Source organism: Bos indicus x Bos taurus, chromosome 4 (genome assembly GCF_003369695.1).
Source record: "Bos indicus x Bos taurus breed Angus x Brahman F1 hybrid chromosome 4, Bos_hybrid_MaternalHap_v2.0, whole genome shotgun sequence".
NCBI lineage: Eukaryota > Metazoa > Chordata > Mammalia > Artiodactyla > Bovidae > Bos > Bos indicus x Bos taurus.
The window spans coordinates 17316979-17341136 of NC_040079.1; the positions used below are offsets into that span (position 1 = coordinate 17316979).

Genomic DNA, 24158 nt, shown 5'->3' on the forward strand with positions numbered 1-24158 from the left:
TCCAAAGAAATCCCAGGGCTGGTCTCCTTCAGAATGGACTGGTTGGATCTCCTTGCAGTCCAAGGGACTCTCAAGAGTCTTCTCCAACACGACAGTTCAAAAGCATCAATTCTTCAGTGCTCAGCTTTCTTCACAGTCCAACTCTCACATCCATACATGACTACTGGAAAAACCATAGCCTTGACTAGACAGGCCTTTGTTGGCAAAGTAATGTCTCTGCTTTTCAGTATGCTATCTAGGTTGGTCATAACTTTTCTCCCAAGGAGTAAGTGTCTTTTAATCTCATGGCTGCAGTCACCATCTGCAGTGATTTTGGAGCCCCCAAAAATAAAGTCTGGATGGATAGACAGCATCGATATAGAGACATCTTGATAGAGATATTGATCTAGATAGAGACATCTCGAAGGGACAGAGGAAGAATTCACAACCTAAGCCCTTTTTAATAAATGCTCTAAGTATGGTCAGGGCCTCTTGTCAGGCACTGGCTGGGAGAACCAGCAAGTTCTTCTGGCAGCCTTGAGCTTTCTCAGACAGGCACTTTAAAGGGGGCTAGGGCCATCCTAGGGATGCAGTCTTGAGCTGTTAGAAACTAGGTTAGTGTTTGTTCGAGTCTTTAATATGTGGAGATGGGTTGGATGAAGTTATTTATGTTGAGAGTCTGTAGTTTGTATAGACCAAGTTGAGGCCTAGTTGAGAAGAAGGCTCAAAGAAGTTGGGTCAAGGGAAGAGTGTGTGTGTGTGTTTTTAAGTTTTATTTCATTTTTGACTGTGCTGGGTCTTCGTTGCTGCATGCAGGTTTTGTCTAATTGTGGAGAGCCACTCTTCATTGCAGTGCATGGGCTTTTCCTTGCAGTGGTTTCTCTTGTTGCAGAGCACAGGCTTTGGGGTGCGCGTGAGCTCAGTAGTTCAGTTCGAGGGCTTTGTTGCCCCGAGTCATGTGGAATCTTACTGGAGCAGGCATCGAACCTGTGTCCCCTGCACCGGCAGGTGGATTCTCTTTATCTATGTATAATTTATTTATTTTTAATTGGAGGATATTTCCTTTACATTGTTGTGCTGGTTTCCACTATACATCAACATGAATCAGCCACAGGCATACGTATGTCCCCTCCGTCTTGAACCTCCATCCCACCCCTCTAGGTTGCCACAGAGAACCAGGTTGAGCTCCCTGCATCATACAGCGAATTCCCACTGGCTATCTGTTTTACATATTGTGGTGTGTATGTTTCAATGCTACTCTCAATTTGTCTGACACCCCCAGTGTCTCCACAAGTCTGTTCTCTATGTCTTTTTGTCTCTCTTTTGCTGCCCTACAAATAGATTAACCAGTACCATTTTTCTAGATTCCATATATATGCATTAATATATGTATTTGTTTTTCTCTTTGTGACTCAGCTTTCTTTATGATGGGCTCTAGGTTCATTCACCTCACTAGAGTTGACTCACATTCGTTCCTTTTTGTGGCTGAGTAATATTCCATTGTGTATGTGTACCACAACTTCTTTATCCATTCATCTGTTGATGGACATCTAGGTTGCTTCCATGTCCTGGCTATTATAAATAGTGCTGCAGTGAACACTGGGTTATATGTGTCTTTTAAAATTGTGGTTTTCTCAGGGTATGTGCCCAGTAGTGGGACTGCTGTGTCATATGGCAGTTTTAGTCCTAGTTTTTAAAGAAATCTCCATAGTGTTCTTCATAGTGGCTGTACCAATTTACATTCCCACCAACAGTGTGGGAAGGTTCCCTTTTCTCCCTTAAGGGGAGAGAAAGTCTTTGCCCTGGAGGTGAGCACAGGCCACCGAGGGAGGGTATACATGTGCATATACGTGTGCATGTATATGTGTGTGTATATGTGTGTGTGTCAAGAGAGGAGAGGATAACTTGACTTGAAAGACCAATCCCAACAAACCCAATGAATCCGATCAGCGGAGGGGAAGGGAGGGAAGAGCAAGGGCAGGTCCCGGTTTATGGGACCTAAAACGTACATAATTAGAGTGTTCTCTTCTAAAAAAAAGATACAAAATAAGAAATACAAAACTAGATAGACAGTCTTGGAGAGGGGCAAACAAGAAAGAGGACCAAAATTAAAGCTTCTTTTGTTGTTGTTCAGTTGCTAAGTTGTGTCCAACTCTTTGCGACCCCATGGACTGCAGCACACCAGGCTTTCCTGTCCTTCACTCTCTCCTGCAGTTTGCTCAAACTCATGCTCATTGAGTTGGTGATGCCATCCAACCATCTCATCCTCTGCCGCCCCCTTCTCCTCTTGCCCTCCATCTTTCCCAGCATCAGGGTCTTTTCCAATGAGTCGGCTCTTCACATCAGGTAGCCAAAGTATTGGAGCTTCAGCTTCAGCATCAAGTTTGATTTCCTTTAGGATGGACTGGTTTGATCTCCTTGCTGTCCAAGGGACTCTCAAAAGTCTTCTCCAGCACCATAGTTCAAAAGCATCAGTTCTTTGGTGCTCAGCCTCCATAATGGTCCAACTCTCACATCTACCCATGACTACTGGAAAAACCATAGCTTTAACTAGACGGACCTTTGTCAGCAAAACGATATCTCTGCTTTTTAATAGGCTGTCTAGGCTTGTCATAGTTTTTCTTCCAAGGAGCAAGCATCTTTTAATTTTGTGGCTGCAGTCACTGTCCACACTGATTTTGGAGCCCAAGAAAAGAAAACCTGTCACTGTTTCCACTTTTTCCCCATCTATTTCCCTTGAAGTGATGGGACCAGATGCCATGATCTTAATTTTTTGAATGTTGAGTTTTAAGCCAGCTTTTTCACTGTCCTCTTTCACTCCCATCAAGAGGCTCTTTAGTTCCTCTCTGCTTTCTGCCATTAGAGTGGTGTTATGTGCATATCTGAGGTTGCTGATATTTCTCCTGGGAATCTTGATTACAGCCTGGCATTTCACATGATGCACTCTACATATGAGTTAAATTAGCAGGGTGACAAAGGTTCTCTTGGTTCATGGCAAATCTGCCTCTTGGGAAGGGTATGTTTCAGACTGTGTGAACAAGAGTGAAGGCTTGGAGGATAGAGAGAGAGCTGAAATAATTCATAACTGGGTGTGTGTGAAGGATACAGAAGAGAAAAAGCTAGAGAAGATCCTATGGGTCAGGTAGAAATATGGTATGGGTAGTCACTGGGGGATTTTAGGCAGGTGAGAGTGACTCAATTTCTTATTCATGGATTAGACAGATCACTCTGGAAAGAAGTACAGAGTATGGATGGAGTCAGGTGAGGCTGGCTGTAGACCCAGGGAGGGGTCGTCTGCACGGCCCTCCTGCCAAACACTGACGAAGACCCAGGAATGTCACTGTATGTCCATATGTGACTTCAACACAGACGTCAGGGCTCTGACGGAAAGAAACATTCTTCATCAAAAACATTTTTAGACTGTTCTTTAGGTTTAAAAATATGCTTTCATATATTTTTGTGGAAAAGAGGCCCAAGTCACCCTAAGACTTGTTTTTTATTAATCTTGCATGGCATAGTGTTTCATTTTAAATAGAAAAATCATATATTTGGTTTATTTGTCCTTGGGTATCATGCACCTAAAAAGGAATAGATTTTAAAAGTCGGATAATTATGCCACACCTTAATGTTTAAAGATTCTATTTTTGCATAGGACACTGATACAGAAATGCCTCAAACTGGATATGCCCTGTGTTACACAGTCTGTAGCGGTGCTGAGGACCACACTGATCCTTGAGGACAAAGTTTTTTAAATGAAAAGTACATCTACTATGAGACAGGTCCTGCTGCTTGTCACAGGAAACTCTTAGATGGACATCAGTCCCTGGTTTTCCCTCTCAGGTGTTCCTTTTAAATTTCCTGACAAGTCTTTGCTTTTCTAGAACAAAGACGTTCCATGTTGAAGGTAGATCTGAGAGTTAGCATCTGGGTCACATAACCATCAGATGGTATAACCATCTTTCTTTCCAGTCTCAAAGGAAAGAGTGATTGTTTGGATCTGATCTAGCCTTCCTTTTGTGAAAGAAAAGCAAGACACAGAGTGCCTGAATTTCACTGTGACAATGGCAGCAACTACATGTAATTCTTTTCAGTGTAGTCTAAGAGTCTACTCATCTCAGATGCCAACTGGTGCTCTGACTCTCCCCCCTTTAAAGCAGCAAATGCAGTCTGGCCACCGAGGTTCACACATGCATAAAAGAGATGAGAGCCCCGCTGCTCTGGTTGCAAGGAAGAGCCTCACACCCACCCACTTACATGCAGAGCCTCACATAGCTTCCTGAGCTTTTGTAATCTGGTTTGCATACACATGTTTGGTCCAGTTCTTACGTTTTCCAATTAGAAGGTTGATCCTCAGCAAGACAGCGTGTCAATTCTGTTCATGTTCACCAGAAATAAATCTTAATCTTCCTTCTTTCTTTTTTCGTTTTGAGACAGTGCTCTTTCACTATTGCACACTGATTTACTTAAAAAATATTTGCAGATATTAAAGCAAAGTTGGTTTCACACTGAATCTTTTCATCTTGAAAGAATTAAACCATCATGTATGGTGGAGACTCCTTGAATTTCTAAAAAAGTGAAGCACCACCCATGTGTACATCCGTGATGTAGCTCAGGCTTTTATAGATACTTGTGCCCATATGATCAACACTCTGAAATAAGTCCATCCTGTTTCACTGATTAAACAACTAAGATTCTGATACGATCTGGATCCTCAGAAGAGAGCAAACTGTGCTGTGCAATCCCTTCAGTTCAGGGAAATTTATTCAGACTTTCTGAAAGAGCAGTAGGGTGGCTTTGAATCATTTGCCACCTCTAGAAAATATTTCTTCCCATTTCAGAGGCCTCTCACTTTTCCTTTGTGTATTATGATTATTTAGAGTTTGTCCACATATTTGCTGTCGAAGGGCAAATATGTTTTCTTCAAGAGTCACTTTCTTTCTTCTGATGACCCCACCCATCTCTCTTCCTGACTCCCACTGAAAGAGTTCACAGTGATGCTGACATCTGGGCCCTAAGTGATTGTCCCTAAGCTGGCCAGAGCCAAATGGCTCCTCCAGAGGTCAGTTTGGTCAACCAGCTCCAAAAAAATGGAGGTTCTGGATGCAGAGCGACGATCAGAAAATTTGTTTAGGCCAGGAACTCATTTGTTTGTTTATTCATTCATTCATTGGACAAACATTAAGAGCTTTTTATACACTGGAGCATGAGGCAGTACAAGCTGATTGTGAAGAGGCCTGTTGTTCACAGTGACTGTGCTCAGGGCACCACACAAGTACCCAAAGACCACCAACTCCTGGTCCCCAGAAGACAAGCCTAGAAGTTTGAAGGCAGAGCAAGCATTAGAGCTGGACTTTGAGGAATGGCCTTCATTCTGGGGGTGGAGGTGGAAGGCAGCCACCCCTGCAGAGGGAATGGCAGCAAAGAAGTGGAAGATGTTGGGATGAGGGGAGGGACAAGCTAGGGGGTGGAGGGCAGATCCTGAAGGCAGTGAGAACAAAGTGAAGGATTCCTGACATGGTGGTGGGATGGGGTAACGAGGGCCAGACCTAGGGTGCCGGCAAGGAGAATGGGCAGGCTCGATATGAGGACGTGTCAAAGGAAGAACAAGAGCCCAGGAAGCATTGCACGTGGGACTAAGGAAGCAGCCAAGGTGGCTCTCACATTTTGAAATGACAGTGATGCCCTTGACTGAAATAAGGGACAAAACACAACCACTTGTTTTTGGTAAGAAGGTTCTGAGTTTTGTTTTGAATGGGGTGACTTTAAGACTGAAGTTCATGTTTCTTGTGTACCACATACTTGGAACGCAGAAGAAAGCGATGGTCAAAATACAAGCAATTCCCCCTCCCCACACAAAAATACAATCAAAGGAGTCAATCAGGGAAATGTCAGATTATAAAGGACCCAAGTACATTTTGAAATTAGGTGTGTTGGGAGCACTGGTCTTGTCTTCCTTGGATCCCTGTCTCCTTTCCTTATTAAAAGTAACTAAAGAGTATGAGGATAACAAGGTTTTGGGACTTCCATGGTCGTCAGTGGTTAGGATGCTGAGCTTCCACTGCCAAGGCCCGGGTTTGATCCGTGGTCAGGGAACTAAGATTCCACCAGCCGCCTCGTATGGCCAAAAAAACAAAACAAAACCACAAAACTCCAAACAAACAAAAAGGGGTGAACGGACTTTGAAATATCGGAAACCACATCAGCGCTCTCCCCTCCTGCTATTACCCACAACTTGGTGATTGACATTCTTGGGACTAGTGTTCTAAGTCTCAGGCTTGCAAGTCCTTAGACTCATCTGGAGTGAGCTTCATCAGTTTGTCCACACAGAGCAGGATGAGGGTGAGAAACAAGAGACTCCAACCAACAGCCGCCGCGATCCAGCCGTATTCATCTACTCCCGTGTGGCAACACCGGGCCGCTTGTGGGCAGAAGTCGACGTCTGGCGGGGAAGAGAGGGCAAGAAGGACAGTGTCACCCCAGCCTCCCTTCCCCCAAGGCTATTCTCTGATATTCATACCATCAAGACCAGTAATAACAGGATAGCACCATTTACTAAGGCACGCCCTGCACTGTGCTAAGAGCTCTACACACTTCCCTTATTTATTCCTCACCAAGTGGATAGGCAGTTATTCCTCCTGTTTGACATGCAGGAACTGAAGCTGTCACCTGCCCAGGGTCACGAGATGGCAGAACTAGAACGCAAACCCATGTTTGTAGGAGTCCAAAGCCACATTTGTAGCCTCTACATATTGTTGCCTGTTACTCTCCCTTGTTAGTGTCCAGAAGTAAGCACATGTGGTCATTCAGTGGGGGCAGAATCAAGGAGCCAAACTTAGAATAAAGCAAACTTCCTATAAATTAGACATGCACCACAGTGGTTGTTTATGAAGCACTAGGCTCCTTAGTACTGCAAGTCTTCAAGTGGAAGATGAACAGAAAAATGCAACAGGTACGAGAATGAAGCTCCCGCATTGGGCAGGAATTGGACTGGCTCATGTTTAGGATGTTTCCACTCCCAAACTTCTATAAGCATTCAAAGTCAGGGGGTCTTTGACTGCTGTCCTGAGGATGAGCCATTAAAGCCAAACTGCACCAGAGTGTGAGCTTACATGGGGATCATGGCCAAGAGAGCTTTGTAGACGTGCCCTGCAGACGGTTCTGGGGCTGTGAACAAACCACAGGGGTGCGAGAGGGCCAGGCAGGCGCTCAGCCACTCAGTGCCAATGAACAGAAAGTGAGGAGGCTTCAGTGTCCCTCCCTGTTCCGAGATGAGCCCTGAGCTAGGGCAATTGCCAGGAGAAGCTTACTGGGGCACTGCTCCAGGGTCTCAAGATTCTCTGGATGGTGGACGGTCGAGGTTGAGTTGCTGCCGCTGCTTGCTTCTGGAAGAAAAGACAAATGATAGTCTCAGGCAGTAGGAAGAGCCATTCTCAGGCATGGAGTTAGCAGTTTTTGTTGTGAATCAGTAGTGAGTATTATGACAGTATTATAGAAGTTCCAGTAGAGGTATGTTGAGATTTCATGCAGCAAAGTTCTGTTATAGCCTGAACTATGGCCCCAGATTTGGTAGTGCTTTGTTATGGAAATAGGGCTTTAAAGAGGAAATTAAGGTTAAATGGTTAAATTAGTCCAGTGTGACTGGTGTCCTTGTGAGAAGAGGAAGAGGCACCGGGGATGGCAACTCAGAGGGAAAAGATGATATGAGGACCCAGTGCAGAGTGGGGCAAACTGCAAGCTGAGGAGAGAGGTCTCAGGATTAAACACAGCTGGTGACACCCAGAGCCTCCAGATCTGTGAGAAAAGAGGCTTCTGTGGTTTCAGCCACCCAGGCTGTGGTATTTTGTTGGGCAGCAAACTCACACACTCCCCTTTTCCAACCACTTCCTATTCCCATTGAGATGCTTTATCTTTATATCTCATCACCCTTCTGTCACCAAGGGCCTCTGTTTAAGCTGCTTTCTATGCAGATAAGTACATCTAAGAAGTGTTTTTTTTTTTTTTTTTTTCCTAGCATATACCAACACAGACACTTAAAAATCTGCCATGTCATTTCATAACGAGCTTCAGTTTCCTTCAAAAACTTGAACTAAAAAACATCAAAGTCTGACCTTGATTCTTTATTTCTGATGATTATGATGTTAGTATTCAGAAAAAGGGTGTGAAAAACTAAACACTCTACAAGCAAGTTGAGAGGTTTCCAGCGTATACAGCACTTAGAATTAGATAGTCCTTGATTAATAAACAAGGCACACAATGATAAAAAGGCACTCTAGCAGAAAATATCAGAGTTTGGGGAGTGAGGAGGGATTACAGAGATGAACATAAGGATCCCCAAGGGAGAGAAATCATGGGCTGTGTTCCCTCTCATCACTGAGAATAAGAAGGTAGGCAGTCTGGGTCCACTGTGTCCAATATAGTGGCCACAAACCAGAGTGGCTGTTTAAGTTTATTAAAATGAAATTAAATGAAAACTTCAGCTACTTGGTCATACTAGCCACTTGCAAAATGCTCAGTCATGTGGCTGGTGGCTACCATGTTAGAAAGATAGCACAGACATGGAACCTTTCCACAATCAAAAAAGTTCTGTTGGAAACAAACTCACAGACTTAGAGAACAAACTCATGGTTTCTAGGGGGCAAGGATGTGGGGGAAGGGATAGTTAGGGAGTTTGGGATCTACACCTACACACTGCTATATTTAAAATGGACAACCAACAAGGACCTTCTGTGTAGCACAGGGAACTCTGCTCAATGTCCTGTGGCAGCCTGGATGGAAGGGGAGTTTGGGGGAGAATGGATACATGTATACATATGGCCTAGTTCCTATGCTGTGCCCCTGAAACTATTACAGCATTATTAATCAGCTATACTCCAATATAAAATAAAAAGTTTAAAAAAAGTTCTGTTAGACAATGCTGACCTAGGTAGAGCTAGAGCAAGAGCAAGAGAGCCTTTGAAAGAATCTTTCTGGAAATTGTATGGCTGCTCAATCTGCTTCTTTGGAAATGACAGAAAAAAAGTTTGGAAACTGTCCAGGCCCCACTGACTCTAGGTTAGCATGTCCTTCAAAGGTGCTTGCTGTCACATAGCAGAGTAACTTGGGAGGAAACTTCTTGATTAGCTAAAGCCATGAAATTTCTGCTCAGGCTAATTTTACACCATCCCCTCCCTAGCCATTCCAGTGTCCTGCTGAAATATAGTAACTACCTTGATGCAATCTGATTGCTACTGTAAATTATTTACAGCTAAATGCCTCAGAGCTTGGTTTTTATTTGCTTTGGAAAAATTGATTCCTCCATGTTTTAATTTCCCTTGTTACCCGAATCACTTCCTTGACCCTGACTTTCATCTCCCCTCTACCCTAGTAGGGAAGTGGTCCTGGTCTAGAACTGGTGTGTGGAAAAAAATCAAGTTAATGAAACACTAGTAGTAGGTTATGCTATGCTAAGTCACTTCAGTCGTGTCCGACTCTGTGTGACCCCATAGACGGCAGCCCACCAGGCTCCCCCGTCCCTGGGATTCTCCAGGCAAGAACACTGGAGTGGGTTGCCATTTCCTTCTCCAATGCAGGAAAGTGAAAAGTGAAAGTGAAGTCGCTCAGTCGTGTCCGACTCTTAGCAACCCCATTGATTGCAGCCTAACAGGCTCCTCCGTCCATGGGATTTTCCAAGCAAGAGTACTGTTAACCCATATGAAATCACCATTTCTATAGGTCCAGAATTATTCAATATCAGACATTTTATATGGTTCAAATCGAATAACCTAGTGTAAATTCTGAAGAACTGAAACATCACCCACCTCCCTCATAAGCAAAGCCAGCCAGGGACTGGTCCTATTTGGAGTCACTTCCAAAGTAAAGGCTACTGGAAGGATCCAACCCGTTCAGTGCAGTGAAATGGGTCAAGCGTTTGAGGCCTTCTCATAAGCAAGGCACCTCCAGGGTAAACAGAAAACACTCTTACTTGGAGAGGGGCGATATTGGAAGAAGTAAAAGGAGCATGCTAACCTTTGCTGAGTGTTTGAAATGAAGTGAAAGTGTTAGTCATTCAGTTGAGTCTGACTCTTTTTGACCCCGTGGACTGTAGCCCACCAGGCTCCTCTGTCTGTGGAATTCTTCAGGCAAGAATACTGGAGTGGGTTGGCATTCTCTCCTCCAGGGGACCTTCCCGAACCAGGAATCGAACCTGGGTCTCCTGCATTGCAGGCAGATTCTTTACTGAGAGAGCCACCAGGGAAGCCCCATTGGGGTGTTTACCACGTGCTATTTCATTCAAAGTCCTTTATGTGCAGTTACCCTATTTCATCTTTACAACAACCCTATATGTAAGCACTATGATTATCTCCACATTAGATATGAGGAAACTGAAGCTCAGGGAGGGTAAAGAATTTGCTTGAGATCACACTACTAGTCAGTTGTGGAAGCCGAAGTTGAGTTGAGGCTCAGAGGCTTGAGAGCCCACCCTCTGAACCTCCCGAGGAGAGACTGAGGAGAGAGATGGATACTGCCTGGCGTGGGGGACTGTGAGGGTTGGCTTTGAGAGAGGGAGAATCTGCCAGGGAGCAGGGCAGACTGTTCTGAAGAGCCAGGTCAAAGCCAAAGGCAAAAGTCCAGGAGCATGAGAATGGGAGCGAGGTCCCTGATGTGCAGAGCCCAGCCTGGGAGGGCGCTTCCTAACACCCACCTCGGCCTCCCTGAGAAAGTGGGGGTGATAATCCAACATCTCCTGAGCCGGGTGAGATGGAGGAAGATTTAACAGCATACAGCGGCTTGTGTTGAGGTTTAGTGAAAGTTGCAAAGGATGCCCAGGGTCAAGGGACGGACGGATGTCCTTAGGTGAGAGGAGGGTATGCAAAGGAAGGATGATAGCCACAAAATAAGGAATTGCAACACAATTACCCTGAGCAGCCGCCGCTGAGAAACAGCAGTCCAAAGATGCCGTTTTAGGTGCATCTCCCGTCTCTGACGGGAGGGACTCGTGGTGGCTCCCATCTTGGCTGACTCTGGTCTTAGGTAAACCCCCATTCCACCCTACACTCTCCAGCCTAATCCTTCAGATGAGAAAGCCCTATTTCCTCTTTCCTTTGAGCAGGACCAACCTGAGCCAAGGAATCCTCCTCCTGCCTCCTTCTCTCTCCCACCCTCCCTCCCTCTTCCCAGTGCGGCGAGAATAAAGCTCACGGTTCTACCTGCCAAGTAAACCGGGTGGAAGGAGAGGAAGGCCAGGCCAAGGACCAGGGAGGTCCAGGGTGCCAGGTGGAGGCGCTTCATGCTGAGGAGAGAGGCTTCTGTGTGCACTGCCCCTGCAGAGGCGAGCTGAGGGCCACCTGCCATGCACCCCGTGTGTGTCTCGTCCTGCGGGAGCTTGGAAACAACGCTGGCAGAGGTGAATTTCTGCTCTGTGTTTGGGGGAGAGGGAGGGGTGGAGCAAAGCGAGCTTGGGCTGTCACACCTGGCTTTCACCTCTCCAGGAGGGAAGCTGAGCTGTGTTGGCTGTGGGAGGAAGAGATGGTGACTTTTGCGGTTCTTACTTAGCTTTCATTTTGTCCCTGCTGAGAAAAAAGAGGACAGGGGAGGCAATCTGGGCCCTGCTGGTTCCTTGAAGATAAGTTTTCTGTCTCTTTCACTTGCAGGCTTAACTGCTATATTCCCTAGTCCATCCTGTCCAATATTTTGTGAGCCCCTGCCCTCTCGCTAGGGGCTTCCCTGGTGGCTCAGATGGTAAAAAATCTGCCTGCAATGCAGGAGACCCGGGTTTGATCCCTGGGTCGGGAAGATCCCCTGGAGAAGGGAATGGCAACCCACTCCAGTGTTCTTGCCTGGAGAATCCCCATGGACAGAGAATCCGGGCAGGTTATAGTCCATGGGATCACAAAGGGTCGGACATGACTGAGCAACTATAACACACATACACACACACTCTCTCTTGCTAAAGTCTAGAAATACCTGTCCTCAAAGTACCTTTTTACAAATATGCATCATTAAAATACAGAGCAGTGTTTTAGAAAGGACCTGAGAAAGACAAAGCACTTTGCTTCTCAGCAGCAGTGGGCATCACCTGCTGCCACATAAGGAAGATAGCATTTGGGTTGGGTCTTGATGGACGGTTAGGGTTTTGACAGGCAAAGAGGAGAAGCGGGCATCATAGGCAGAAGGGATGGGCAAGCAAAGGCCCAGAGGTAAGAGGTACTCAGAAGTCCACTGTGGCCAAGAGGCTGAGTGTCCCGTGTGTCAGGCTCGGGGGCTGAATTGTCAAGAGACCAAAAGGAAGTTTTGTGAAGATTTTGAACTGAGTAGTCATTTGATTGAGGGGGCTTCCCAGGTGGTACTAGTGGTAAAGAACCCATCTGCCAGTGCAGGAGAGACATAAGAGATCTGGTTCTCAGAATTGAAAGAGACATGTATAACCCAATGTTCATCACAGCACTGTTTGCAATAGCTAGGACATGGAAGCGACCTAGATGTCCATTGGCTGATGAATGGATAAGAAAGCGGTGGTGCATATACACAATGGAATAGTACTCAGCTATTAAAAAGAATGCATTTGAATCAGTTCTAATGAGGTGGATGAAACTGGAGCCTATTATACAGAGTGAAGTAAGTCAGAAAGAAAAACACCAGTACAGTATATTAATGCATATATATGGAATTTAGAAAGATGGTAATGATAACCCTATATGTGAGACAGCAAAAGAGACACAGATGTAAAGAACAGACTTTTGGATTCTGTGGGAGAAGGCGAGGGTGGGATGATTTGAAAGAATAGCATTGAAACATGTATATTACCATATGTGAAATAGATTGCCAGTCCAGGTTCAATGCATGAGACAGGGCGCTCAGGACTGTTGCACTGGGATAACCCTGAGGGATGGGATGGGGAGGGAGGTGGGAGGGGGGTTCAGGATGGGGAACACATGTACACCCATGGCTGATTCATGTAAATGTATGGCAAAACCACTACAATATTATAAAGTAATTAGCCTCCAATTAAAATAAACTAATTAATTAAAAAATAAAAAACAAAAAGAGATCTGGGTTCTGTCCCTGGGTCGAGAAGATTCCCCTAGAGGAGGGCATAGCAACCCACTCCAGTATTCTTGCCTGGAGAATCCCATGGACAGAGAAGCCTGGTGGGTTAGAGGAGCCTGGTCGGCTATGGTCCGTAGGGTCGCAAAGAGCTGGACACGACTGAAGCGACTTAGAAGGCATGCACACGCAGTTGTTGGATTGAAGCACCACCTTCAGTCCAAGGCATTCATTGAAGGCCCACCATATATTTGAAAGGCATGATCCAAGGCTTTCGAGACCCAAAGATGATTAAGATTCAACCTCTCCTCTTGATGCCCACTCACAGTGCAGCCATGAGGCCAGGTGGGGAGGAAAGAACTGGGAGGCAATATGGCAGGACTCAATGTGGGTATCTTCCTGGGTGATGGGGATCTAAGAGGGAGCAGCAAGTCTGCCTGAGAGGAGCAGGGAGAGATTCACAGAGGAACTGAGCTTTGGGCTGGGTATTGAAGTTCGCATGTGCAGGTGAGAGTAGGTGGACCTCTTGAGTGAAAGGAATGACACCTACAAAGGTGGGAGAACTGTCTGTGTGTGCTGCTGGCCGCCATGGTTTTGATGTGGGCATTATGTTTCTATGCAAGCTTGGGTCTGGTTGAAAGAGTGAGGGATGAAGTGTAGCTCATTCAAAGCTCTGTGGCAGCATTACAGGAAAGGGGACCCCTCCCAGGGCTCTAGAGTGGGCTCTTGTCTAACACTCAGAAATGAATTGTTTGAGGAGACACAAGTCCTGACAAAGCAAGAGACTTTATTGGAGAGGGGTGCCCAGGTAGAGAGCAGAAAGGTAAGGGAAACCTAGGAGAATGGCTCTGCCACGTGGTTCACAGTCTCGGGTTTTATGGTGATGGGGTTAGTTTCAGGGCTGACTCTGGCCAATCATTGTGCTTGGCCTGTAGTTGACTCTGGGTCCTTTCTGGGGGCTCAAGCAACTCTCAACCAAGATGGATGCCAGTGCTAGGGCTTCTGGGAGGTTGGCAGGGCACATCCTCTCCTCCCTCCTCCTTTTGCCTCCCCCCGCCCCCGAATTCTCCCAGTTGGTTTCAGCACCTGCCTCATGTTCCTTATGAGACCTCCTGTTGTGAGATAACCATGCAAGTGGTTATCATTGTGCCTGGCCAGGGCAGCTGGTTTTAATCAATGGCTCCCTACCAGGAGGACTTGTAAGCCATGGGTAAGCCCAGAATAAGGATGTCTAATTGTTATATATTGGGCTTCCCTGGTAGCTCAGCTGGTAAAGAATCCACCTGCAATGCAGGAGACTCTGGTTAGATTCCTGGGTCAGGAAGATCCCCTGGAGAAGGGATAGGCTACCCACTCCAGTGTTCTTGGGCTTCCCTGGTGGCTCAGATGGTAAAGAATCTGCCTGCAGTGCAGAGACCTGAGTTCGATTCCCAGGTTGAGAAGATCCCCTGGAGAAGGGCATGGCAACCCACTTGCCTGGAGAATCCCCACAGACAGAGGAGCCTGGTGGGCTCCATGGGGTCCCAAAGAGTTGGACACAACTGAGTGACTAAGCACAGCACATTGTTATACATGAGCCTGGAGGAGACACTTTTTTCTAATCTACCCAAAGGTACAAATTAATGGTGGTCCTCTACTCTTGGGTTTGGGAGCTGGGAGCAGAAGTGCCTTAGGAATGTTTATCTTCAGGCAGTGTACCAAAGTCCAGTTTAGACCTACCACTCACTTGACTACTCAGCAATTCCCAAGCAGCTGATGTATCCGGGCCCTTGGGAGTGGGGATTAGGGGGTGGGGGTCTGATGTGGGTAAGGCCACATAGCCCCTGTCCTCAAGAAGCTCAGGGTCCAATGAGGAAGATGGATGAATAGTGACAACACAATGAAGTAAGCGTGGTGAGGAGGGCTGGGGCCTCGAGGATTCAGAAAACATTTTACAATGGAAGTGGCACTTTGACCTGAAACTTAAGAGATGTGTAGTGTGCCAGGCACAGGAGAAGGGACCAGTGTGTGCTTGGCCTCTGAGGCATGACTGTGTGCCTCTTGTGTGGGGAGTAATTATTGTCCTCGGAGTATGGGCTGGGTCACTGCGTATCTGGTTAGACTGAGAACAGATTGTAAGTGGGCCTACGTGCCAGACTGGGAAATTGTCTATTGTATATTTGGGGTACCTATAAGGAACTTGTAAATGTGGTCAGCTTTGTATTTCAGAAAAAATACAGGATAAAGGGCGGGGCTGGGTTCAGAGAGATTATCCAAGAAGCTGTTGCAGAAATCCCAGACAGACATCAAAAGACACATACACACACACACACGTGTGTGTGTGTGTGTGTGTGTGTTTGTATATCCCCTTTATGAATAACAGGCTTGTCGTGGCAAAGAGACTTATATAACTCAATGAAGCTATGAGCCATGCCCTGCAGGGCCACCCAAGAGGGACCGGTCACAGTGCAGAGTTCTGACAAAACGTGGTTCACTGGAGGAGGGAATGGCAAGTCACTCCAGTATTCTTGCCACGAGAACCCCATGAACAGCATGAAATGGCAAAAAGATGGCACCACAAGATGAACCCCTCAGGCTGGAAGTTGTCCAATATGCTTATTAGGGAAGAACAGAGGGCAATTATTAATAGTTTCAAAAAGAATGAAGTGGCTGGGCCAAAGCGGAAACAATGCTCAGTTGTGGATGTGTCTGGTGGTGAAAGTAAAGTCTGATGCTGTAAAGAACAATATTGCATAGGAACCTGGAATAGTAGGTCCGTGAATCAAGGTTAAGTTGGACGTGGTCAAGCAGGAGATGGCAAGAGTGAACATCAACATTTTAGGAATCAGTGAAGTAAAATGGACAGGAATGGGTGAATTTAACTCAGATGACCATTATATCTACTACTGTGGGGAAGAATCCCTTAGAAAAATGGAGTAGCCTGCATAGTCAACAAAAGAGTCTGAAATGAAGTACTTGGGTACAATCTCAAACCAACAGAATGATCTCAGTTCATTTCCAGGGCAAACCATTCAATATCACAGCAATCCAAGTCTGTGCCCCAAGCACTAATGCTGAAGCAGCTGAAGTTGACCAGTTCTATGAAGACCTACAAGACCTTCTAGAACTAACACCAGAAAAAGGGGTCCTTTTCATCATGGGGGGCTGGAATGCAAAGTACTCAAAAGATACCTGGAGTAACAGGTAAGTTTGGCCTTGAAATACAAAATGAAACAGAACAAAGGCTAACAGAGTTTTTTCAAGAGAATGCACTGGTCATAGTGAATATCCTCTTCCAACAACACAAGAGATGTCTCTACACATGGACATCACCAAATGGTCAGTACCAAAATCAGATTGATTATATTCTTTGTGGCCGAAGATGAAGAAGCTCTATACAGCCAGCAAAAACAAGACTTGGAGGCAACTGTGGCTCAGATCATGAAATCCTCATTGCAAAATTCAGACTTAAATTGAAGAAAGTAGGGAAAACCACTAGACCATTCAGGTATGACCTAAATAAAATCCCTTATGATTATACAGTGGAAGTGACAAACAGATTCAAGGGATTAGATCTGATAGAAAGAGTGGCTGAAGAACTATGGATGGAGGTTCATGACATTGTACAGGAGGCGTTGATCAAGACCATACCCAGGAAAAAGAAATGCAAAAGGGAAAAATGGTTGTCTGAGGAGGCCTCACAAATAGCTGAGAAAAGAGAAGCTAAAGGCAAAAGAAAAAGGGAACGATATATCCAACTGAATGCAGAGTTCCAGAGAATAGCAAGGAGAGATAAGAAAGCCTTCTTAAGTGACCAGTATAACGAATTAGAGGAAAACACTTGAATGGTAAAGACTAGAGATCTCGTCAAGAAAATTGGAGATATCAAGAGAACATTTCATGCAAGGATGGGCACGATAAAGAACAGAAACAGCAAGGAGCTAACAGAGGCAGAAGAGATTAAGAAGAGGTGGCAAGAATACACAGAACTGTACAAAAAATGTCTAAAAGACCCAGATAACCACAATGGTGTGGTCATTCACCTAGAGCCAGATATCCTGGAGTGTGAAGTCAAGTGGGCCTTAGGAAGCATCACTACCAACAAAGCTAGTGGAGGTGATGGAATTCCATCTGAGCTATTTCAAACTGTAAAAGATGATGCTTTTAAAGTGCTGCACTCAATATGCCAGCAAATTTGGAAAACTCAGCAGTGGCTTCAGAACTGGAAAAGGTCAGTTTTCACTTCCAGTCCCAAAGAAGGGCAATGCCAAAGAATGTTCAAACTACCACACAATTGTACTCATTTCACATGCTAGCAAGATTATGCTCCAGATCCTTGAAGTTAGGCTTCACATAGCAGTATGTGAACCGAGGACTTCCAGATGTACAAGCTGGGTTTAGAAAAGGCAAAGGAACCAGAGAGATGCTCTTGATACCGTTCTCCCCTTGGGTCCCCACAGAGATGACATCACTTAATAGACTGAGTACTTTCTTAGATTTTTTTTTTCTCTCATCTTTTATCTCTGTTCTTGACACTTCCCTCACAGTACACCCTGCAGTGAGCTTCACAGATTAGGGCTGGTTTATCCAATAGGCACTGAAGACAACAGCAGTATGTGGGGTCTTTACAGGATTCTCAAGGGTCCCGAAAATGTTTGAGACCTGAAAAATGTTCTCTGATCCAAAATATGAACAACAGCAGCAACAACCAAATCTTTTCCAGCAAAAACATTTTATTTCAGGAATTCCTGGTGATCAGTGGTTAGGACTCAGGGCTTCCACTGTAGGGGGCAGCTAAGATCCTGAGTGCTGTGGCAAGTCCAAAAAAAAGAAAAAAAAAATATTTCAAAAGCAAAGTTATATAATTTATTTCAAACATTTAAGTGGAAATAGTTTAATGTAGGATGTTGTGTGCATTCTAATATGTTTGAAGTGAGCAGAACATGTCCATCCAAAATGGTCAGAGCCTGGGACATAGATTTGAATCAGCCCTGGATGGGACTGTTGTGATGAAAGTTTGAAAAGCACAACCCGTCAACTTAGATGCATTGTATTAGATGCATCAACTTAGACAGCATCATATCAAGTCATACAACAGAAAGTAATTAAATAAAGGGGATGGCAATGACCCCCCCCCCTTTTTTTAAACATGTTTTTAGTTCATTTGGGCCTGTCTTAGAATAGGTGCTTACAAGTCAATTTTAACATCAAACATTCCCTTATCAATTGATGAAAGGATTTTATTATCCTAAAATAGGATGGACTTGACTGGTCTCTGATAGCTCATTAATTCTCCAAAGAAGGGCTGTGTGGTCACTGTTTTATAAGAGTCACATTATTAGCTGTCTTTCATTTAACACGTCTATAAATAGTAAATCCATGCAGTTGGTTACCTTGCCTCATCTTTCATTTTACATCAGGTTTGCTTTGGAAACTATACCAGGAAGTTGCATTGCTCAAAGCTAGACATTCTACAGGAACTTCCTCAAGATTTGTTTTTTTCTCCGGTGGTTGAGATGGGTGTTTGGTTACACACACTTGAAAGTCCAGGCTAACGTACTTGTGACCAAGCTCCAAGTTGGGGTTTGGGTGACCTAGAGGATCGGGTTCCAGGACCCTTACTGCCTCCAGTTTTATCTGTTTTCCTTGATACAATTTCATTTGAAAAAGAGACGAAGGGGGACAAAGTGTTTCCTGTACTAAATGATTAAAAACCAGGATTCTGTGGCCTGGAATGGTCTCTGCATTTGGGAAGGATATTTTATGTTGAGAGAACTTCCTTTGTGATTTTATATGTATATATAAAATTTATTTTATTGAAGTATAGTTCATTTCTGCTGTACAGCAAAATGACTCAGTTGCACACATATACATTCTTTTTCTTATTCTTTTTTACTATGGTTTATCACAGGATTTTGAATATAGTTCCCTGTGCTATACGGTAGGACCTTGTCTATATATTTTATATGTAAGTTTGCCTGTGCTAATCCCAAACTCCAAATCCATCCCTCCCTAGCCCCCTTTGTGATTCTGATTGGCCCCTCTAACTGCCCCTCCATCTCTGGGAAGAGACCACTGACTTTGAACTTGGGGCTTTCATTTCTGCTTCACCCACTCTGAGAATCATGGTCCTACCAACATTTGTGTCTGCCGTCTCCTAACTTCCCAGCAGAGATGAGGTCTTTGGCTCTTCCTATGTGTAGCTTTGTCAGTATCCCTTTTCATAAAACAATGTCAGTTGCTAGTTGCTTATGGGACTAGAACACCTAGACCTTCCCCTGAGCAACACTTGGTTTGTGCAGGAGCTTCAGTTCAGTTCAGTTTAGTTGCTCAGTTGTGTCTGATTCTTTGTGACCCCATGGACTGCAGCACGCCAGGCTTCCCTGTCCATGACCAACCCCTGGAGCTTGCTCAAACTCATATCCATTGAGTCAGTGATGCCATCCAACCATCTCATTCTCTATTGTCCCCTTCTCCTGCCTTCAGTCTTTCTCAGCATCAGAGTCTTTTCCAATGAGTCAGTTCTTCACATCAGATGGCCCTGGTATTGGAACTTTGGCTTCAGCATCAGTCCTTCCAAATGAATATTCAGGACTGATTTCCTTTAGGATGGACTGGTTGGATCTCCTGGCAGCTCAAGGGACTCTTAAGTGTCTTCTCCTACACCACAGTTCAAAAGCATCAGTTCTTCAGCGCTCAGCTTTCTTTATGGTCCAACCCTCACATCCGTACATGACTACTGGAAAAACCATAACCTTGACTATACGGACCTTTGTCGGCAAAGTAATGTCTGCTTTTAATATGCTGTTTAGGTGGAGGAGCTTAAGTTCACCCAAGTCATTCAGTTATGGGTGTAAGGTTTGGAGTACCCTAGTAAGAAAAATGGAGAACTACATTGAGTCCAATTTGAGATCATACTGTAGAGCTGATAAAAGGAACAAAGTGACCAAAGTTCCAGTCCACTGGAAGATTTCCAAGCAGTCCCTGGGGTGACCCATTCAGCTTGCTCTTACTCCACAGTCGCACTAGAGGTTGGGGATACCGTGGCCAGGACTGAGGTGGGTTTAACAAAAAAGAATGTGACTTCTGCTTGGCAAAGGCCATTTGCCTCCTCAGCCCTGAATTTCATTATTTCCCATCTTCTCAGAGAATATTTCTGAATTTTCAACCATATGGAAGTTTTCCAGTTATCATTTTGTTTTTGATTTCTAGCTTAATTCAATTGTAATCTGCGAACATACTTGGATGACATTATTTTTTTTATTTGTTAAGAACTTTCATATGGCCATGGAGAAGGAAATGGCAACCCACTCCAGTATTCTTGCCTGGAGAATCCCATGGACAGAGGAGCCTGGCAGGCTACAGTCCATGGGGTCGCACAAGTTGGACACTACTTATCGACTAAACCAACCACCATTATATGGCCAACTTTTATGAATGTTTGATGCTACTTGAAAAGTCTGTTTTGTGTAGTTGTGGAGGGTTTCAGGATTCTGCCTTAAGTTGGTTAGATTAAGAATGCTAATAGAAAAAAAAAGAGTGCTAATTGTGAATAGCTCACGTCTTCTATTTTAAATATAGCGGTGTGTCCATGTCAGTTTCAAACTGCCAATCTACCGCTTCCCTACCCTGTAATGGTACGTTCTTTCTCTAAGTCCGTGAATCCGTTTCTGTTTTGTAAATTTGTAAATAAGTTCATTCGTGTCACTTTTTTTTTAGATTTCACGTATAAGCCATATCATATGATATTTGTCTTGAAGTGAATATAATTTAAAAAAATCTGTGTCAGACAGCCTCAGCATCTGCCCACTCTCATTGGTCTGTTTCTACTGTCTATTATTTCTGCTGGTTTTCATTCGTGTTGTTGTGTTTCCTTGTGTATTTTTTATTATATGAAAAATTGTAATTGCATACGATTGTTTGTAGAAATAACTTGAGACCTGGGATGACCTAGGATGACACATGATTTTTTAATTTTTTTGGTTGCTTTAATCAGGTGCTTGTGGTTACAACACTATGCCCTTACGTCAGTCCATGCTTAGTAATTGAGATGATTTATAGCTGACTTGTGATGGAGGAGCCTGATAGGCTACAGTCCATGGGGTTGCAAAGAATTAGACACGACTGAGCGACTTCACTTACTATAGCTGACTTGTAGACTTCGTTTAGGTCAGCTTATTTTGGTCACCTTTCCTTCAATGGGGCAGCTCTTTAGAAATTTTTTTCCTAAAGGAAATAGTCAGAGGTGAGTGTACACACACGTGCACAAAATGTATGCCCAGGATTCTCCATCTCAACATTACAATATTTATGAAGACAAAAGCTTAGAAGTGGCTTATAATGGAATAAAATGTTAAACACTTTTTTAAATTAAGATGATATTTTTGAATAACATTTATTATTTGGGAAAACACTTGCTATATAATACAGAGCAGAAGAAGCAGGATATAAAACTGTACATTCCAGTATCACTCCAGTTTTGTAGGACCTACATATACAAAGAAAAAAGTTCGAAAAGTACCCTACCAAGATGTTAGCAGTGAAGTGAAAGTCGCTCAGTCATGTCTGACTCTTTGTGACTCCATGGTCTATACAGTTTATGAAATTCTCCAGGCCAGAATTCAGGAGTGGATAGCCTTTCCCTTCTCCAGGGGGTCTTCCCAACCCAGGGATTGAACCCAGGTCTTCTGCTTTGCAGGCGGATTCTTTACCAGCTGAGCCACCAGGAAAGCCCAAGAAGGTGTTAGCAGTAGTCATATCTAAAATTAAAAGAAAATTTTCATTTTCTTATTCACATTTTTGTATGTCTTTCAAATCCTCTATAAGGAATGTGTATTATTCTTAAATCAGGAAATAAAATCAAGTTATTACATTTTTAAAGACAGTAGTTCACAGGAGTGCAATGCAGTCACAATGGAATAGATAGACTATAGTTTGCAACATCTGTCTGATTGCCTGGGGAAAATTTCAATGTCAGGAAATCGTTCCCATTTTAAAAATAATCTTACTGAAGTTTCAAGTTGCATATGCTACAGAGAACTGCTTATTGACAGTCTCTGTGCTTGAGGTGCCCAAGATATATAACAAAAGTGCAGACACACCCAAGAAGACTGGAAATAAGACTCAGAAAAGAACGCCAGTAACAACATGGAATCTCAGTGTTGGAAAGGCACCTACAGGCTGCCTGGCCCAATCCTTCACCCATAAGAATTCTCTCCTACAAAAAAAGTAGTGGCTTACAGTTTGGTAATGCAGTGTTTGACCTCTCAAGGTTATTACTTGGACTTCGCTAAAATGTGTCAAGTGACAGGTTTATTACTAACTTTGAAGGCAGCCATTTCCAAGGTGGGGTAGCTCCAGCTGGAACAAAGTTAGTGAGTCACTAGCCTGGAGCCCAGAAGGGCGTACTAAGGTGAGGTTAATCAGCAATGGAGGGAGAGCCTGTTTGACTCCCAGCCTCTCTGATTGGCAGTCTCTGGCTCCCTTCAGTTTCCAGTCTGACCATTTGTGCAAAACGCTTCTGTTGGCAAAACAGAGCTTGTGGTCGGCTTCATCCTTTGTTTGATAAACAGAGATGTGTGTTCCCAAAAAGTAATTTTAAGCTAAGGTTTTTGGGAAATAAGCTGCGTGTTTGTAATAAACAGACAATTTTTTTTTCCAGTTTTGTCTACATGAAACTAAAAAGGACCAGGTAGTATTCAGCTGAGTGAGAGGTTGTTGGCCATCTCATTTCCAATATCTGACTTCTCTCCTCCATGGCCTTGCAGCCTCTTCTGTCATGTTCCATCGCTCTCTTTCTCTCTCATTTTCTCATCTCTCCTGCCCAGGCTTCCCAGAACCTCTTAGGGTCAGCAAAACTAACCCTGAGTCAGGAGTCCTGGATTCCAGTTTTCATGTTGTCACTTCCTATGGGACCTTGGGGGAGTCACATCCCCTTGCTGATGATGTTACCCGAGAGAGATAGTGGGTGTGGGTGTCCCTCTGGGAGGGAAATCCATGGAAATGGAGAATTCAAGCATGGGGGAAAGTCCAAGGAAATGCTGCCTTCAATCCAATGTGGGAAGACCTTTGTCTGGGGTCCTCAGGACTCCCCAGAGGGGATAGAGGGATTTTGCTCCATATGGTGCCTATACAAAGGGATATAGAAACAAACTGGAAGTTGTGGGGCTGAAGGGAAAACCTTGTGTCAGGAGCCCTGGCCTCTGCACCCAACTGTGTCCCTAAATAGCTCTGTGACCTTAAGCAAATCCCTCACCTCCCTGGGCTTGTTTGCTTACCTTTAAAGTAAAGGGATTGGATTAGATCTTTAAGTTTTCTTCCAGCAGCATGATTCTGTGACTCTGTGCTCAATATTGCATATTAAATGGAGAAAGAGAAATGAGCTAGTAAGATTTTTTTTTTTTTTTAAAGAAAGTAGAAGTAGAAATTATGCTGGGAAGAAGCTCCCTCAGAGAATTTATTTGTAAAAAAATATTTTTCTTTTAAAAAAACTTTATTTTTAATTGGAGGATCATTGCTTTACAATATTGTGTCAGTTTCCGCCATATAGCAACATGAATTAGCCATAGGTATACGTATGTCATCTCCCTGTTGACTTTTATTTTATTTTTGGCTGCAAAAGGAAGACCCACTTCCTTGCTGCATGCAGACTTTCTCTAGCTACAGTGAGCAAAGGCTACTTTTCATGATGTTTCAAGGGATTCTCATTGTGGTGGCTTCTCTTGTTGCGATTCTTGGACTCTGGAGCTCAGGCTTAGTAGCTGTGGTGCATGAATTTGGCTGCTCCACGGCATGTGGGATCATCTCAGACCAGGGATTGAACCCATGCCCCCTGCACTGGCAGATGGATTCTTAACCACTAGACCACCAGGGAAACGCCCTACTAGAACTTAGAGTAAATATTATTACAGAAAAGGTGAGTCACTGGGGAAATGCTCTCCAGTGAAAAATCTAGAGATGCAGCAGGTAAAGTCTGTCCATGACAAACCTAGAGGCAATATGCTCTTTGTGATGAAATTTTATTTTCCTAAATCTCACTCCCAGTCAGACTGTGACTTCAAGTGAAGAAGGAAAGAATGAAGGGAAGCAGAGTCAAGACTGAGGCACGCTGAGGTGGAGAAAAGAGGAACCAGAGGGTGCCATGATGGAGGCACCTTGGGAAGAAGGTGGTCATGGGC

At 44.3% G+C, this 24158-nt stretch overlaps 2 protein-coding genes across 4 annotated transcripts in view; one reads left to right on the forward strand and one right to left on the reverse strand.

Moving 5' to 3' along the window:
* Positions 1 to 5116: 5116 nt before the first annotated feature.
* On the reverse strand, positions 5117 to 11462 carry TMEM213 (transmembrane protein 213). Of its 2 annotated transcripts, none has more exons than XM_027538883.1 (3): positions 11166 to 11462; positions 7287 to 7361; positions 5117 to 6418 (listed from the first exon to the last, which is right to left on the reverse strand). In XM_027538883.1, exons 1-3 carry the CDS (start codon positions 11308 to 11310, stop codon positions 6249 to 6251), a joined length of 390 nt encoding a protein of 129 aa, XP_027394684.1. In that variant the 5' UTR covers positions 11311 to 11462; the 3' UTR covers positions 5117 to 6248. The 2 variants fall into 2 exon arrangements, with proteins under 2 accessions (XP_027394684.1, XP_027394685.1); XM_027538884.1 differs by having other exon boundaries at positions 5118 to 6418; positions 7287 to 7358; positions 11166 to 11335.
* The window catches only part of ATP6V0A4 (ATPase H+ transporting V0 subunit a4), a 71462-nt gene continuing 58576 nt past the window's right edge, over positions 11273 to 24158 (forward strand). For both annotated transcript variants that reach the window (XM_027538879.1, XM_027538882.1), the window contains exon 1: positions 11273 to 11362. The gene's annotated coding sequence lies outside the window, so the exon portion shown is untranslated. The remainder of the gene's footprint in view (positions 11363 to 24158) is intronic.